This window comes from Xiphias gladius, chromosome 8 (assembly GCF_016859285.1).
Source record: "Xiphias gladius isolate SHS-SW01 ecotype Sanya breed wild chromosome 8, ASM1685928v1, whole genome shotgun sequence".
NCBI classification, from domain to species: domain Eukaryota; kingdom Metazoa; phylum Chordata; class Actinopteri; order Istiophoriformes; family Xiphiidae; genus Xiphias; species Xiphias gladius.
In genome coordinates, this window is record NC_053407.1 from 11640511 (window position 1) to 11658362 (window position 17852).

Here is a 17852-nt window from a genome sequence, read left to right on the forward strand (position 1 = left end):
TTCAAAATGTCAGCTGATATTTCAATAATTGTGTGGTGTTTTTTGTTTCTACAGAAGCTGTTGGCCCTCAGCAGCTAAAGTGCCATTAAGGCAGAAAGGACTGGAGGACAACAGAGAGCTCTGTTCTAGTAACTGCTGCACTCTATTGTCTGGCCGAGGTGGAAAATGTGCTTTCAACAGCCTTTAACCTTGTGGAAACTCATTCAGACTGCTAATCAGTGAAGCTCTCTCTCTTTCTTTTTCTGTCTTCCTCTTGCCCTCTCTGCTTGTCCGCTTTTTTATCCCATTTTTTTAAACATCCACACACACATCGCATAGTTTATCCCTGTAGGAACCATGCCAGTTCTCTCCCAATGCGTTTCATTCACTCACAGCCAGTCTTACCGTCAAAGAACTCCAGTCTTATATGAAAACGAGGCATCTCAATGGCCTAAAAACAGGCTTGTTGAAATCCCATAAATGACCCTGAATCACCACATAATGTGAAAAAAGTAAGAGCTAAGAAAAACACCTCAATTAACTCAATGCTGCACAATATTTCTATATTCAAATTACGTATTTTAAAACCCTTTAAATAGGTTTTGGTTCCATATATATATTCAGTTCCCTTGTGGTGCACTAGTCTTTAGTTTCTGTCAAATACTTAGATTGACTATTCCGCCTTCCACTACAAACTACTTCCACCTTATTGTGCCGTAGCTGAGCAGTGAAGAGGTACCCGTGACGTCGGTTTAGTGCCTGTTGGTGCTTAATTGATTTGAACCGGGCAACCTGACACTGCCAGTCCCTTGGTGGCTCTATAAAGGTGGAGTTTGTGGGAGCCAGCATAGTGACGTCAGGATGGAGAGGGGTTGTCACCTCTCTCTGTCTGTTTGGCAGTTCCTCACCAGACCACACTCGCTCTCTCAAGAAGCAGAGGAGCACTCAGAGGCAAAGCCTATACAGATGCTGTCAAATGGAAGCCGTCACAAGCTGCAGTCGGAAAGTATTAGGTCACTGTTTCTTTTGCTTCTACATATTGGATTTGAAATGAACCATCACAGTGAGGTTAAAATGGACTTTCGGGTTCAAAGGTTTAAGTTAAATCTGTATTCAAACCACACTGGATGAACAGCGTTGGATTCATAGCCCTTTTTATATATACAGTCTCCCAATTTTAGGAAAACAAATGAGAAAAAAGCCCCCAAAACAAGCAAGAAGTGAAAATGCCAACATAACCACAGACACAAAGACAGAAGTGTCTTGTGACATCTATGACTTCATAAACTTCAAAGAATTTGCAACCAAATATTAAAAGAACTCCAGCACCTATACAGCTCCTCTGATGTGGATGATTACGCCCTCAACGCTGGGAGTCAGCACCTCAACCCCATTGTTTTATTTTCAAATCCAACAATATATTGGATTACAGAGCATTACATGTGTCGCACTAATACTTTCTGGCTGCTCTCTCTCACGGAAAGTGGAAATAATTTCTGTTTTCGTTTTAGATGCATTTTGAGGTATTTTTCTTTAATCACCCACGGTGGAAAACAGGAAAATGTTGGATAGTGAGAAGAGGAAGACATCTGATAAAAGTTGTTATGTGGATTGAAACCCAGGACATTGTAATTACATGGTATGAAGATTCACAAAATAAGCCACAGGGACACTCCAAAAGACAAGTCACATTTAGATCTCGACCACTTTGCATACCTGGCAGGAAACCATCCTCAGCCTACTGGCTGTATGTGGATGTGGGACGCTGTGGGCTGTTATATTAGATGTTTTTGGTTTTGAATTTTATGTGGACACATACCCTATCCATCCTACTTGATTGACATCGCAAGTGGCCTTGTACAGCAAGTCCTGTGAAACAAGTCTAGTTGGGAAGCACTGGAGAAAAGATTAATGTCAAATTCCTTTACAGAGAGAAAAGCATCCATGACTTAGAGAGAAAGGACAATCCTCACTATTTGAGCAAGCTGACTAATGAGTAAACTGCCCCTCCCCGAACACACCAAACGTTGATCTGCTCTGTCAACACAATGCCTACACAAGGATGGGGACAGGTCTGACCTCTAGTGGTCACGAGATGCACTGCCAGAGTCAGGGGAAATGAGCAAGGGCAGGTTGAAAGCTGAAACAAAAAACAGCATTTTTAACAAATAAAACTCAATCAAAATCTCAAATTCAAGTCAATCAACATTTTTTGTGATGCTTCAAAGCTGTAAAATTATTATAAGTGGCAGCAGTACATGCAGCATAAGGTCGTGGCCAAATCAATATGCATCTGTCATGGCAATAGTTCAAGCAGACTTCTCACAAAATAAGCTTCTCTTTGTTTGCCTGGTTGGTCAGGCTCTCCAACAGACCCTTGTCATCCGTATCTGGAAGACACAGTGACATGCAGAGAGATGAAAAATATGTTCCAATCTATTATTCCGCTCCCGTCCCTCCCCCCTTCCCTGAAAACTTACCAAAGATCACCAAGTTGCAGGAGCATTTGGCCATCCCCAGATGGTTCTCCAGCACCAGTGTGTATTCTCCACCATCTTTCGCTCCACAGGTGGGGATGACCAGGGTGCACACTCCATTGGCTGTGCTATGCCAGAACCGAGGGGAATCAGAGATCTTCAATTCGCCTTTATACCAGCAGGCCTACGCAGGGGAATCACCAACACCATTATTACTTTTGGGGGATAGGGGATGATATCAAAGGCAAAGAAAGTTCATACAATTTTTTCAGTTATTAAACCTCAGATGAGTCTTTTATACCTGTGGAGCTGGCATGCCCTGATAGGCGCAGGTCATGGTGCAGTCATGTCCTCGGCGAACAGTGTGGTCCTTCAGCGGCAGCAGGAATGTAGGCTTTACCTGACGTGGTGGTGAGGCATATTCTTTCAACCGAAGGCTGCTGACGCACTCTTAGAAAAAATATAAATACAGAAATATACATACAGACAAAAATTTGTATGTGTAATGAGGATAAGTACTTTGACATGCCTATAAATGATATAACGTGGAAATCAAATGTTTATCTACTCACCTTTCTCCTTGGCGATGATGAGAGGTTCCTTTGAGTCCAAGGGATCGCTGTCCCCAATAGAGTTTTGAGCAATGACCCTGAAGTAGTACTTCCTCCCAGGAAGCAGTCCAGTGACAGTGTACTTGCTGCTGAAGACACGCTCAGCCACAGTGAACCAGGAGGCAGTGCTGGTGTCTCGTTTGAGGATGACATAATGTGCTCCCTCATCGTCGTCAGCCAGGTCTGGAGAGTGATCCCACTGCAGAGTCACCGTACCGGGGACCTCCTCTTCCAGGCGGAGGTTCTTTGGGGATCGCGGAAAGTCTGATGAAAGAAGGTGAGTACAGAAGGAGGATGAAGAGGAGAATAAATGGGAATGGCCATAAGTTTCTCTATACAGGACCTGGAAGTTTCCACAAAGCTGTCAAAGCAGCTACAGATACGTGTCCCTCTTAAGTGATTTGTTGTTTGGCAAAATAAAGTAAATAACGATCAAAGAAAGCACAAAATGAAGGAATGGAGGAATAAATGATCAAGCCTCCGTCACTTACCTGTAACCCTCACATTAACATCATAGTGAGCCTCTCCATAATTGTTCTTCAGGTGGACACGGTAGACACCAGAGTCAGATCGCTGAGAGGAGGAAATGAGGAACTGGGAGTTATACTTGTTCTTGGTGATGACTTCCCTTCCTTTAGTGAGGACACCATCCTTGAACCAGGTTACCACCGGGGGAGGTGAAGCCTGTGAGGGTGAGGAGGATGGTAAAAACTTGTTTGATAGGACTCACGTTGAGCGCATGCTAGTCTTGGGGCGCAAAGGAATATCACTAAATTCTGAGTAGACCGTCACAGTCTTACACTGAAGCTGATGTGAAGGCAAAGTCCCGTTCCAGCTCGGACGACCATCTGGTTCTTCAGTTTTCCCTGGAGATCAAACCTGGGTGCCACTGAATAGGAAGACATAAAAAAAGTTTAGAAAATGAAAGTAAAGAAAGAGGATAAAGGGAACAAAGGAGAGTACAAGAGCATGCAGTCATATTACCAGGTGGAGGCATGGCCACTACACCCTCCATCAGCTCAATGGTCTTCCCCAACCCTCCTTCATTGACAGCCCGAATACGGAAGTGGTACTTCATCCGCTCCTGAAGTCCTCCAATGGTGAAGGCAGTACCAGCGATGGGGATCTTAGTGGCTTTCATCCACTCTTTAGCATCTTCGGGGCGCACCTCTAGGATGTAGCCAGAGGGTTCGTCTCCCTGCTCTGGAGGAGTCCACCTCAGAGAAATGGAGGAGTTTGTGGAGTCAGACACACAAAGGTTCCTCACCAGGCCAGGAGCACCTAAAAGGGGAAAGACAGGATTTTTAATGATGTTGGATATATATATATATATATGATATGTTGGAATACGGAGAGGGAAGGAGGGAAAGAAAATGAAGGGGGCCACGAAGAACTCACGTGTTGGGTCTTTGGCCAGCACAGCATTAGAAACCGTGCTAGGACTGCCTGCTCCAGCCCTGTTTACGCTGGTGACTCTGAATTCATATTCCATATCATCCACCAGTCCATCTACAGAGAATTTTGTATCTGAAAATATTCATATAAATATGACGATATAGATAAAAACGGAGGCATATGTATTGTCAATACGGGTTGAAGGTATAGAGCCATGACTTGATTTAGTACATGTTATAACACTTTATCCTTACTCAGGAATGTCTTTTTTTTAAGATGCAGACACAGCCTATGACAGCAGGGGTAGTTTGAGTAAAAAGTTAAATAGTATGTCAGCTCTATAGCAGCTGGTCATGACAACAAAACACGAGAGCTTGATATACTGCCCGGAGTCTGACCTGTGAGCAGCTCCTTATTGACCTGCAACCACATATTGCTGCCTTTCTTCCTCCTCTCCAGAATGTAGCCAAGAACTGGGGCTCCTCCGTCGTGGGGTGGAGGCGTCCAACTCACTGTCATCGTGTTCTTAGTTATGTTAGACACTTGGGGCTGGGACGCTGTGCCTGGAGGCTCTGGGTAGGTGAATTTAAAACAAGATAAGTGTTCTTTAAAGCAAGAAATGAAAAACAGAGTGAGTAAGACGATGAAATGATAATTTTAATGGCTGATGATAATTACAAGGAGGTGAGTAATTACGCAAGTCTCACCTCTGGACTTCTAAAAACACTTTTATCGAACTCTCTTTCACACCTGTGTCTGAATATTCTGAGGACCGACTTTGATGATGGCATTACTGATGATGATAATTTAAAGTTTAAATTCGCACTCTCACCTATGGGCTCTCCAGCACGCACCTCCTCAGTCTCGAGAGGTTCGCTCATTCCCTCCGCGTTGACAGCTCTGATGCGATACTGGTACGCCTGGCCCTCCTCTACTTCGTCATCGCTGAAGACGGTGGTGCTGCTGTCCACCTTGCCAGCCCTGGTCCAGGACTTCTTACCTGCTGCACGCCGCTCGATCACAAAGCTAGTCACCTGCTTACCCCCATTGTCCCGTGGAGCCTTCCACTTCATCTTGATACACTTTCCTGATAGCTCTAGAAACTCTACTTTCCCTTGAGGAGGCTTTGGATGGTCTAGAGAATGTGGTAAAACATTGGTTAAGCGTTAATTAAAACTGCTTTTTTTTTAGCTTTTTTTTCCAGATATGTGTTTTCACCCACCAATCACATTCAGATGCAGGTTGGCAACAGCGGTGCCACAGTCACTCTTCAGACGGAGCATAATTGCGCCGCTGTCTTCTCGCAAACATCTAGTTAACAGGAAAAGTAAGAAGAAATATTCAGAAATGTGAACCTGTATTTTCAATCGTTTGATCTCAATCTGCTCACCCACCTGCTGAGCACCAGGGAAGTGCCGTCAGCTGTCCTCTCCACCTTCGTTCTCGCATCCTCCGTGACTTCCACCCCATCCTTGTACCAGGTTACCCTGGGAAGCGGTTTGCCTTTGAAGGGAATCTTTATGGTGGCTGTCTGGCCTGCCTTCACAGTCACAGGTCGGGCCCCCAACAAGTCCAACACAGAGGAATCAATCTCTGGTGGGTCTAGGGAACAGAGTTCATATACACTTGGGTTGGTTTCTATTGATTTGACACAGTTTTCAATTTTTAGTGTGGTTTTAATTCATTTAGGGTATAGGATTGGTAGCTCTAGTAAAACCCCCAAAGCGTAAGATGTCTGACTCTCATGACTCGTCGTGGTACTATCAAAAAACACACTGTGGCAAACAGGACCACAAGGTAACCTCCAGCATAATAAAACTGACTGGATTTAAATATTCACATAATGTTTGATTCTATGACAGCGGCAGGAAGCTTGTTCCAGGAAGTATCTGCCCCACTTGTGAATACAAACTCAAATGACAAATACAAACACACACACACACACACACACACACACACACACACACACACACACACACACACACACACACACTGACCTGAAATAGTGAGCGCAGCCTCACTCTCAGCCCCCTTGGCTCTGAAGGTGTACTTGCCCTCATGGGCATCAGTCACACCAGAGAAGATTAGCTTGTGGACGGCTCCCTGTTTGAGCACCTGAACCCCACTCAGTTCTGAAATCTGTCAAAACACAACACCAGTTTTTATTATGTGTCAACAAAATACAAATGATCAAAATGGTGGTAATAACGTAGATCAAGAATTTTTGCAACATTTTCATCCTCTCTAACATCATCTCTCACCTCCACTCCATCCTTCAGCCACACTCCAACCACCTTCTCATCATCAAGAACAACACACAGCTCTGCAGGGGAGCCTGTAGGACACTGAGCATCTGACATACCACTCTTCACTGAGGCAAAACGCTCTGGTAACAGACAAAGAAAAAGAGCTCAACTACTTTATTAGTCAGTAATGTTTCAGTGTTAAGCCAAAAATAACTACAGACATACGAACAAATTTGATTACCATCCACGGTTAGATTGGCAGAAGCGACATATTGGTGTGTGTCGTTGTCCTGAGTGCAGACGACAGAGTACTCTCCCCCGTCTGTCAGCTCACAGTCCTCGATGATAACCTCGGCCCTCTTGCCCTCACGCACGAAGATGTAGCGACGGCTCGCTGTGATGTCACACCCATCCTTCAGCCAACGGATGTGCACGTCCTTGGAGCTCATCTCGCACTCCAGGCGGGCCTTACCTCTCTCCTGCACACGGACATTCTTCAAGTGGCTGGTAAACTTGATGGGAATCCCTGGAGAAAGAATTAAAAAAAAGACCAAGAGTAAAAGGAAGACAATTACTTTTGGGTGTGTTTGGCCTTGACGAGCATGATGCACTCCAAAGGTTTTTTGTGGTAATTTCTCTACTATAAACATAACACATGTATAATTAGAAAACATAATTATAGGGTGGAAATATGAACAGACTTAAATTGTGTGCCCACTTACAGTATTAGGTTTGTTCATCATATTCAGTCCCTCCACATATATAGTAGACCATTGTTATAAAATTATACTTAAAGAATAAGAAAGATAGTCTACTCATGACTAACTGTAATTAACACAACCTCATTGACTATGCTTCTGTTCTGCAACCCCAGAGGACAACCACGTGTCCTTGTGAAGATATTTACATGCCCCAGCTTGCACCTTCGGCAAGTAAGCATCTTGTTAGACAAAGCCGTAATAAATGAGCTTGTTGTGATGAGGGATTTGGTTGGATTACTTTCAACTCAGCACTAGGAGGGAGGATTTATTATACCACCCATACGTCTTCATTTGTAAGATAGAGGGCAGATGATGTTGTTTAGCACAGCTATGAAGGAACGAAGACTTTAATCTCAGGGGAGGTAAAAAAAAAAAAGGCAGTAACTGCTCATCTCCACTGAGTCTGAAAGGGGAAGTTTGTTTCCTTAGAAATGCTGGTTCCACTAAAACAGGAAGACACAGCCCTTTTGGGAAAAAACATAACATAATAAACATAATATGAATAGAAAAGGCACACATAAAAGGTTATTTTCAATGATAGGAAAACCCAACGCTTGTCCGTACTTTCAATGAAAAGCGGCACAGTGGCAGTGAGGTCTCCAATGCTGATGGTGTAGTCTCCAGTGTCACTGACTTTCACATCTTTAATCTTCAAAGTGTAGGTCAGGCCATCCTCAGAAAAGGACACGTCGAACTTTTCATCTCTTTTTACTTCCTTTCCCTTTACCTGGAGAAACACAAGCACTTGTGGGAAAACAATTGCCATATTACTTTTGAATCACGTGTTATGCCCTGGTGTTCATGTCTACCGAAAATGTTGTCTGTATATTTTTGTGCTCTTTTCATCCAAAATACCTACTGTTGATGCAGTAGGTAACTCCTAGAAACCCAGAAAAGTGCAATTAAGTCCTTCAGTGAGTCAGATACAAACCTTCCAGATGAGCGGTGCATCTGTCTTCTTGGAGAGACGGACCTCAAACATGGCGGTCTGGCGCTCTGTCACTTTCTTCGGCTTGAAGTCAGACAGGAATTTCAGAGGTTCATCTGAAAGAGGGATAAGAGAGAAAAAGGCTAGGTTATTATATGATTTAAAGTAGATAGATAATATCATGTAAACATCTCCCTGAAAAGCATTCCATGCCAAATAAAAGTATTTGTAAGCGACATCAGATGTCTGGCAATTGAGGCTTTGATATGTGGGCGTTCAGAAATATATTAGACAACTAAGAAAGCTCCAAAGTCACCCCTTTGTATATTTGTGCCCTGTAGAAGAAATAAGAGAGACAAAGAGGATAGGGAACTGACACTGAATGGAAGTGTAAATGAAATACAAAACAGTCACGCAGATATGCAGGTCATGTTCATATAAAACTTGATCCTGTCTGTTAAACAGTCTAATAAGTCCAAATCACCACATGGACAGAACACAGTTGTTGAGAGATGCAAATGACAGGGAAAGTAGATTGTATATACACAGTGAAAGGGAAACTGAGAGTAGGTAAATGCTATCAAAGATGACATTGTCTCTCTTATGAGCAGTGGGAAGGACCCAAGTCCCATTCTGCACTTGCCTATAACGTTAAGCCTGGCTGACAGTCGCTTGTCTCCAACCTGCAGAGCATAGATACCCATGTCACTGCGGCTGACGCTAGAAATGCACAGCATGTGCTTGGTTCCCATCTGTTTGACTTCATATTTCCCATGAGAGTACTGGATCCGAAGCAGCTCCGTGCCCTAAATCGTAAATAAAACGGCTAGATGAGGGGAGAACTCACAATTGGTGTTTGTAATGGAAACAGCCATATATATGCAAATCTTGACACAGTCACACAACGGACAGGAAGATAGAGTTTACCAGAAACCATTGCATCCTGATGTTTGGATCCTTCAGTTCCAGGATGGTGTCGAAGACGACGTTGGTGTCAGTGTTGGCAGTAATGTCCTCCAGGGGCTTCAACACACGCACCATCTGGTAAAATATCAAATGAACAAAAGTTTATTTACAGATAAACAAACCAAAAAAATGACAACATGACACTGCAAAGCATTTCCCCATCTTCACATTAGCTGCCTTGAATGTTGTTATGCGACATACCTTTGGTGCTGTGGCTGTGTCGAGGGGCATTTAAGTTTTTTTTCTTTCCCATTCTGTTCTATTTTAAGCTTTTTCATATCATATCCCAAACCTTTTCCTCCTTATGTGATCCTGTGGTATATGAACAAGCTCTCTGTATGACAGGCCCACCTCCACCTCCACTTTCTTCTTCATCTCCTTCAGCTTCTTAAGAATGCCTCTGAAGTCAGTGAAGCCGTACTCGGCACAGATCCTCTCGTAGTCCTTCTTTTCGGCTCCAGACAGGATCTTTAACATCTCCTCCTCTGTAGGTGGCTTCTTCTCTCTTTTCTCCACACTTCTGCACAAGGAAAAAAGATCTCAGACAGGAAATAAGTGTGCATGTGTGTTTATATGAACATATATAGGTGTGTGAAAGGCTTGTGTGCATGTATGTATGACAGTACGTCAGCCAGTGTATGAATATGTGTGATGACAGCTCAAAAACATCTTCTTCTGCCCCTGTGGCAACACTGGCGCAACGCTGGAGCTCTTTAAATCTTGTGGATGCGTGCAAAAAAAAAAGAAAAAGGATAAGGGGGTGGATCAGAGAGAACTCGATCACACCTTGACAGGTTTTGGGAGTGTCACGGTTTGTATTACCAGGCTTGTGTTCCTACCGTTTCTTCAGCATCTTTTTGAAGTCCAACGCCGGATCTAGAAACAAAGATACAGAAACTTTCACCTGAGGTGGATGGATGGCTTTCATGGATGAAAACAGCTTTTAAATAAGTATCAGGATTGGCGAGGTGCACACAATGAATAATATGAAAAGGCTAGACTCACTTTCTGTAACAATGAGGGATATGGAGTAAATGGCTTCTCCGTGCTTGTTAGAAGCAATGCACTTGTAGACATCAGCATCCTCCAGGGCCAAGTTTTTGATCTGAAGTGGAGGAAATGCAATACAGGTTACATAAAAGGAAATGAAACGGCATGCCTGATGCATACTATAGGACAATTTAAAACGTTCATACTGTCACGACATTGTCTGGTCAATTTAAATCCCACTGCAGTACTCATTTAAAGCAAAAGGAGGCAGTGTCACACTAGGAATACACAGTAAACATTTAGCACAGCAACTTAACTGTCATCCCTCACCAGAGAAACAGATGGCATGGGGAGATGCATATGTCAGCACCCACAAGTTAATTGCTTTATAATAGCTATTTAAGCTTCACTTAAGCTCCCCGGCTGGTAGAGAGAAAGCGCTAAATCCACTCCAGAGTGGTTATAGATAAAAGGATCAGAGAGAGGTTTTTTTTTTCTTTCTATCTACTTTTCCTCATGATGCATGGTGTGTTGTCTGAGTAGACAGCACCAAGATTCCAGAGCCCCTTGGCTTAGTGACAGACTGTAGGAAGTCGCTGCACTCTGCAAGAGTCTGTTATGGTCACATTTACCTTTTGAAGCGACGCATTTTGACTATGCGCTGTATCTTGGGAAATATACTTTACATTTAAGTGCAGGTGGATTCCTTGAAAAAAAAATGCTTGCAGATTCTGGTGCTCCAATCACACACTATATGTGGGGGAAAAAATAGAAGGCATTTGTGTATAGATGTGATGGATTGCCCACAAAAATGAGACTCTGGTAAGAAACTGCCATCACCGAAGCAACCAGAAAAACGAGATGAGTGTGTTGATACATGCAAAGCTACTCACTGTTTATAGTGTTATGTGACTGAAAAATTACAAATAGAGACTTAATTTCTAAAATATTTCTTTGACAATTAGCCATTGTGCAGTTACATCAAACAACACAATGAAGGCAAACAAAATGGTTCGATCTTCTGATATATCTCACAGACAATTAGATAGACTTAATAACACAAACGTTCTTTTAGTACCAGGACCATTGTTGGGTTTGTTATTAGAAGCAAAAACAGTGAGGAACACGTTAAGCTATGTGGTTTTATATTGTCAAACCTTGAGTATATGCTGATTGTTGATGTTGTCATAGAAAGGTTTAGTTGCATCAGACAGTGGGCAACCGCTGGCTCGTTCCCAGCTAACACTGGGCCGGGGATCCCCCATCACTTTGGCCCTGAAGACTGCGTTGTCACCTATGGATTACATAGAGACAGATCAGGTTAATGCACATTATCTGTTTGAGAATTATCAGCTGAATAACAAGTGTTTTTGTTAGGAAACAGTTCTGGTTTTTAAATCATACTGGAGCAATGAGAATGACTGTACATCCAATCAGCTGCCTCTCTCTCTCTCTCTCTCGTCTTTTCCTGTTTTCCTTCTGAGGACAGTGAGTTTAAGGTCAGCCCATGAATGCTAATGCTATGGCTACTCTGCAGTGTTCTGCAAATAATGACACACTATCTTCAAAAGCAAGGATGAATAAAGGTCAAGCACCTACAGTTTATTCAGAACAGGCACTTGTATTAAACAGAGGAATCAGAGGTTTTTCTTCTGTGGAGATCACAAGCATCACGCAAACTCTATTTAAGTGTCATTGTGCTCTGTGTGTCTTTGTCAGGACTTTGATCAGAGTGGATTTACAGTGCCTTCACCCAGAGAGACAAATTGTTATTCAAAGTTTACACATTGCAGCAAACTTTCATTTCCCATTGGAGTTTTCATGTCATCTGGAGTTTCTAGGCAAACTCTAAGCAGGGATCTAAAATTAGCTTGCACGTAGTTCTGTTGTAGTCTCAAGGGCTCACAGTTGTTTATAATGCGATGTGAAGAGAGATATTAGGCGACGCAAAGGGCGCTTCTTAAATTTTCAAGGCGCTGTGAGAGGAAAGGAGCAGTTCACCTCACCCTCTTGGGCAGTGATGGGGCGCAGCTTCTCCTCAAAATCTGGGACAGAATCTCCCTCGGGGATATGGGAGGATTTCTGAACCTGGCTGAAGGACTCCACCACAGCTGAGGTCTTACGCTGAAGCCCGGGGTGCTCTGAGGGAGTATAAAGGACATTCACATCATAATCATGTGCAAACAGGCAAATTGTGCTACGGCAGCCTTACATGCAAATATGATGTTATCATCATGACTCTGAATGGTTTATGCTGCACTATAGTGCTGAATAATGTAGTTAATTAGCTTTATTGTTGGTCTGTGTTTGGTCCAGGAGCTTTAAATAGGAGACACTTTTTTCACAGTTGGACAGATAGGAAATTTCACTTAAAGCTACTATTTTAATTATGTTCATCACTTATGTTACCTATGCTCACTTTAATGATAACTTTCATCTTCCATGCCATGTCTCATAATTAAAAATATTACCTTACAGAGCATGGCAGATGGGGGGATTATGATCTCGATGAATAATTCATACCTGCCATGGTCCTTGACAAGCCCTGTGACACTTTTCGCAGCTTGGTGGAGCTTGTGGAAGAGGTAAAAGTGGGAGAGCTGGAGAAGGAGGACATCTGCGTCTCTGACATCTGCCTCATCTGCTTTTCCATCTGCTCCATTCTGCCCCCAGTGGCCGAGAGGAGCCCTGCTGCCATGATGATGATGTTGTAAAGGTGGTGCCGAGTTGTGCCTGGCCGTTGACAGACACAAATAGAGATGTGAAATGATAGTTTTACAAGTGGCAGACAATGCTCATTTGACTCCTAATCCTACTGGGTATTGTTGTGTTTAACAGCTTTTAGTCCTGATATATTGCCTCCAGTAGATAAGAGGCACCAGAGGGACAGAGGTGCCTCTAACCATCCTCTCTACATTCACACGCTGATACAGCTAATATCCTATAGTGTACTTTTGGTCTTGTGTTTGTGTACTTGCATGTGTGTGACTGTATACTTGAGTGTCGACATGCGCGTACATGTGATGAACACACGTCTTCGCTCTGTCTCAGTGGTAATTAGGTTTTTGCGTTTTCAGAAGCACGCACCAAAAAATGATTGAAACTCACCTCCCTTCCTCTGCTCGCCCCCTGCCCTTTCCTTGCTCTATCATCTTCCTTTCAACAGCGACTAAATTAGTCCTTTGACTCTGCCGGGCTCATAAAAAGATCCAATTAAAAAGGTAATCCACACACCTGCAGTATGAGATAAAGCACTGTGTTTGTACCACTGATGAACTGTGCTCTTCCTTTCTTACTTTGAATTTGGATTCACTCTCTCATGTCCGTTCCCCTTTTCTGTTTCTGTGCATGTGTGCAAGCTGCAGATTGGTGCGTATGTGTATCTTTGCCTGCACATAATAAATACATATTACCAGTGGCTGTAGGAAGAAGATTTGACACATTATAGCTGTACAATGACAGGTATGAGCAAGTATCAAGTTCCATCTAATTAAAAAATGTGCCACTCACTGTACCTACCTATGAAATTCCAACACCGAAAAAAACTCCCGTAAAGCTCAGTGCGATCACGTCTATATTCCCAAGCTAGTATAAAAATACATAATTGTTTTTTCAATGACGGCCTGGTTTTAGCATGCAAATGTAATTTTATAAGCCAAAGGAACAATTAACCACAAGATTAGTCTCTAAATGAAAAATGTAAATCCAGTAAGTATTTATGTGAGTTTCGCCTCCTGCAGCAAATACACTACATTTTGGGGTTGGTGAACTAATTAGTTCCGTAAGCTTTGATACTTACCACGGGAAGTTTTTTTTTGAGCGACCACAGCAAACTCTTTGATGGTACAACTCTACAGTCTAAAGGAGTAGCAAGTGACTCGAAGGTACAAAGTTGCTGAACAGGTTGCTGTCTCACTACAAGTGGAACACAAGAAAATCTCTTTTCTCTCCCTAACTCTCTGCCTTTTTGTTCAGAGTCCTTAATCTCTCCCTCTCACTCTCACAGCATCCAGCATGGCAAATTGCAAAAGGATTTTTTTTTTTTTAACCCGCTCCCCGCCCCAACCCTTGGCTCTGTTATTTCAGAAAACCAAGACACACAGCCAACCCAACTTACTTGTTACAGCAAAGCCTTTACTTTCTCACAGATTTAGTCCGCGCCCCAGGTTTCTGGTTCAACTGCTTCCAGCGCAAATGTCTCCTCTTATGATGCTCTTAAGCCACACGCTGCCCCCCACTCAGTGGGATCCTGCCAGCTCAGTCTCCGCTGTCTTCTTGGCTCCTTTTTGGTGGATGAGCCAAGGTTTGGGCATTCAGCTTAAACACCTGCTGTGTCCTGTCTCTGGACAAATAAGGCTCTGATATGTTCTGGGGTTGCCGGGCCTGTACTGGGCTGGATGAAGACATAATGATAATATTTCCCACGGGTGAGTTAGTTTAAAGGTCTACTGTGGGCCATCTCAGTCAGGCTAGTATTTTTGAATGTTAACATTCTCCAAAGAGCATGTGGTGATGGAGCATTTCTAACAGGCTCTGCCTCTGAGACACATCTTTCTTTCCGCATCTGTGTCAGAAATCTCAGTGCATCATTAAAAAATGCAACGTGCAACAATTCTGACATACATTGAACTATAATACATAAATTATACATAGTCACTCTCTGCTATTGTGTGACCTATTCCTCCCTCTCCAGTTCCCTTCATGATACTACTATTTGGCTAATACAATCCCTTGTGAGTTTCTCCAGCATTGAACTAGGTTGATGTTATCAAGTTGAGGATTGATTTCGTAGCATATATGACAAAAAGAGGCAAATTTCCTTCCAAGGCATAGAAATTGTTTTTTAAATTTGGAACTTGTACTTATTTTTGTACTGGTGAGAATTTTCTGAAGGTGATGGTCCACTGGGGGAACTCGGATCCATGTGTTCTGTATTTTCTGAAATCCTGGCCAAGGCCCCTGATACCTACATACAGTATTATGATGTACTGCAGGAAGACTGTTGCATACATATAATGTCTCTTTGAGAGGAGTTTTGATTCCTGTGCTACTAAAGTAGATCAAGTATTCTTGGTTTATACTACTGAAAATGGGTACTGGGCAAATGAAAACTATTAGGTTTCAAATCTTCTCAGTTATATAATCATAATCATAAGGTATATCTCCGACCTACTTCTCAGACGGTTCTAAGCAGGATAAACACAACTAATTTAATAATGTCAATATGTGAGGCTATGAAATATGGATCCACTGTGATGCTGCCACAGAAATAAGTGACTGTGTTCACCCAACCAGGACACTTGACATGCTAGCAAATTAGCTCGCTAATGCTACTGCTTGGTCCTTGAGATTTTCCCTTCAGGAGATGTCATTTGTCTTAACAATATATGAGATAAATTTTGGGATAGGAAAGCTGGCCATCAAATTGAGTTAATGGAGTGAGCATGCTCATTGTGTGCAAAAATTTGTTACTCTGTGTTTTTAGTAGTCTGAATGTATAGGCTAGTGTCAGTTTGCAGAGTTTTCTGGTTCTCGTTTGCTGCCACAGGCAAAATGAATTCCTCTGAATTTAAAAGCCAAACATGTCTCCTTATGTCTTTAATGCAGAAAAAGACCATGGTACCAGTCATTTTATGGCCAAGAAAGAAGATAGCATGCCCCAAAAGACAGTGAAAAATTCTAACAGGAAGAGAAAAGAAATCTTTTCACACTCCCAAACGGCTGCTTCCATGAGCATAAAACACAGTGTGACATGGCTGTAAAACACAATGAGGCGTTGACTAGCACCAAAATGGTGAGTTTTATAATTCATTTTATGTATTTTACAACAATATGTTTAATTTTTACAGGAGATAATGCTTCACAAATTAGTTAGGCAAATGTATCATGCTCTAAACTGCATTAGAGCCTCTACCAACATTATTGCCATTACAGGCGTAGCATCTAGTATGCGGCTAGATACATGAGAGGCACCAAAAGACCTCAGTCCACCGATTAATGCTTATTCCTTTTGGGATAGTAAAACAGTAAAAAAAAAAAAATCAATTAAAAGAAAATGCAGAATATCTGTTTATTTTGTTTGTACTGATTTACTGTATTTTCATTCAAATGTAGAATTACATTTAAAATAACTATGGCGATCAAATGTTCAAGCCAATGTCTAACATTCAGAAAAGGAAACTGAACATAGTTTAACAGATTTTTTACCTCCTACACACAATGACTGGAGCTGCAATTGTTTACCAGGCACTGGTGTTATAATGTATTCAGACCTGAACTGGGGTGGTAACACATTCTTTGTGGAAGTGTTGACAGCTGTTTTTTTTTTTTTTTTTTCGCAGAATCCACACCAGCGTCACAGTGAATCCTTGCTTGTCGGACCCATTAACACCCTTGTGAGTACACTTTCAGTTGTTCAAGTGAGACGTTTGCTAGAGTTTTTTGAGTCCCCTTATCAAATATGCTTTATTTTTTGCTTTGGTAACACTTTGGAATAAGGTACAAAAAAATCCGAGCAGTTATGAAGGAGCAATTGAAGAGCAAACCACGGCATAATTGCAAATCAATAAATAACTCAAAAGTAACCCTGACCCGATAACTGTTTTTCTGATAAGTAACTTAAGAACACATTTCTGTCAATCAGCATTCCTCCCACTTTTAAATCATTGTTTACTAACTCTGAATAGCATACAGCCAATTATTTACATTATTATTTAGCACACCGACACTAACATTCACGTCCAGTTGTCATAGTATCATCTAACAGATGATAAAGAACTTACTGATAAACTGATATAGTATATTGTGGCTTGCTGTAGTTTCATCATGTATACTTTCTCCTTGCTCTCATCAACGTCATCAGGAGCTATTCCAGCTTTTTCACAATGACCCAATGCCTCTTGCTTATATTTGGAAAGTAGACTGCTTCGACACTATTACTCCACCTCAAATACAATGTTCTCTGGGAGGAGCAGTCACAGGGGAGATACTTTGAGCACCTGTGTACAGTACCTGTTGACTAATTGGACTGGCCCTCGCTTTTGTGATCTCACACAATGTCAGAGTTGAAGTTTAGGAAATATCCCTTGTTTAATGGGCTTGAAACAAGCTCATTATCTGAGCTGGGTAGTGCATGAATGTTTTATTACAAGTCAGGACTACTTCACGTCACTACATCACGGATATGCTCTTTGAGGTGACAACAGGAGCACTTAAGTGTGATTGTTTGGTTTTAGAGAGAGAGAGAGAGAGATATAGAGAAAGAAGGGGAGATAGACATAGAGAGCCCCATTGGCACTACTTTCCTCTAATCCTCTTTGCGTTACACCTGGCTGGCATACTAATGATGGAGAAATGACCTAGATTTCTCTCTTAGCACATTTATACCCACAACACAGAACATAATGACTGAGTTGGTTGAATTTTATTTTCTGAAAATGGTGGGGTTTTTTTGGGGTTTTTTTTTGTCAGTGTTGAATCTGAGAATGAGGCCAAGCATG

The 17852-nt window shown here is 42.2% G+C and overlaps 1 protein-coding gene across 1 annotated transcript; it reads right to left on the reverse strand.

Moving 5' to 3' along the window:
• Positions 1 to 2286: 2286 nt before the first annotated feature.
• LOC120793632 (immunoglobulin superfamily member 22-like) lies at positions 2287 to 12936 on the reverse strand. Its single transcript, XM_040133877.1, has 26 exons — positions 12877 to 12936; positions 12360 to 12494; positions 11511 to 11647; positions 10369 to 10468; positions 10203 to 10239; positions 10066 to 10074; positions 9715 to 9883; positions 9325 to 9438; positions 9041 to 9203; positions 8401 to 8513; positions 8034 to 8196; positions 6950 to 7234; positions 6724 to 6848; positions 6460 to 6601; positions 5857 to 6064; positions 5685 to 5773; positions 5295 to 5597; positions 4861 to 5034; positions 4466 to 4594; positions 4052 to 4348; positions 3868 to 3956; positions 3559 to 3751; positions 3029 to 3331; positions 2758 to 2906; positions 2460 to 2640; positions 2287 to 2369 (listed from the first exon to the last, which is right to left on the reverse strand). The coding sequence occupies exons 1-26, from the start codon at positions 12881 to 12883 to the stop codon at positions 2302 to 2304; spliced, it is 3882 nt and encodes a 1293-aa protein (XP_039989811.1). The 5' UTR covers positions 12884 to 12936; the 3' UTR covers positions 2287 to 2301.
• Positions 12937 to 17852: the final 4916 nt, after the last annotated feature.

Coding starts and splice junctions, on each gene's coding strand:
- LOC120793632 (XM_040133877.1), bottom strand. Junction 9,439..9,714: donor AGAAGAAAGTGGAGGTGGAG/GTGGGCCTGTCA, acceptor ATATTTTACCAG/ATGGTGCGTGTGTTGAAGCC. Junction 5,598..5,684: donor CCTGCATCTGAATGTGATTG/GTGGGTGAAAAC, acceptor CACATTCTCTAG/ACCATCCAAAGCCTCCTCAA.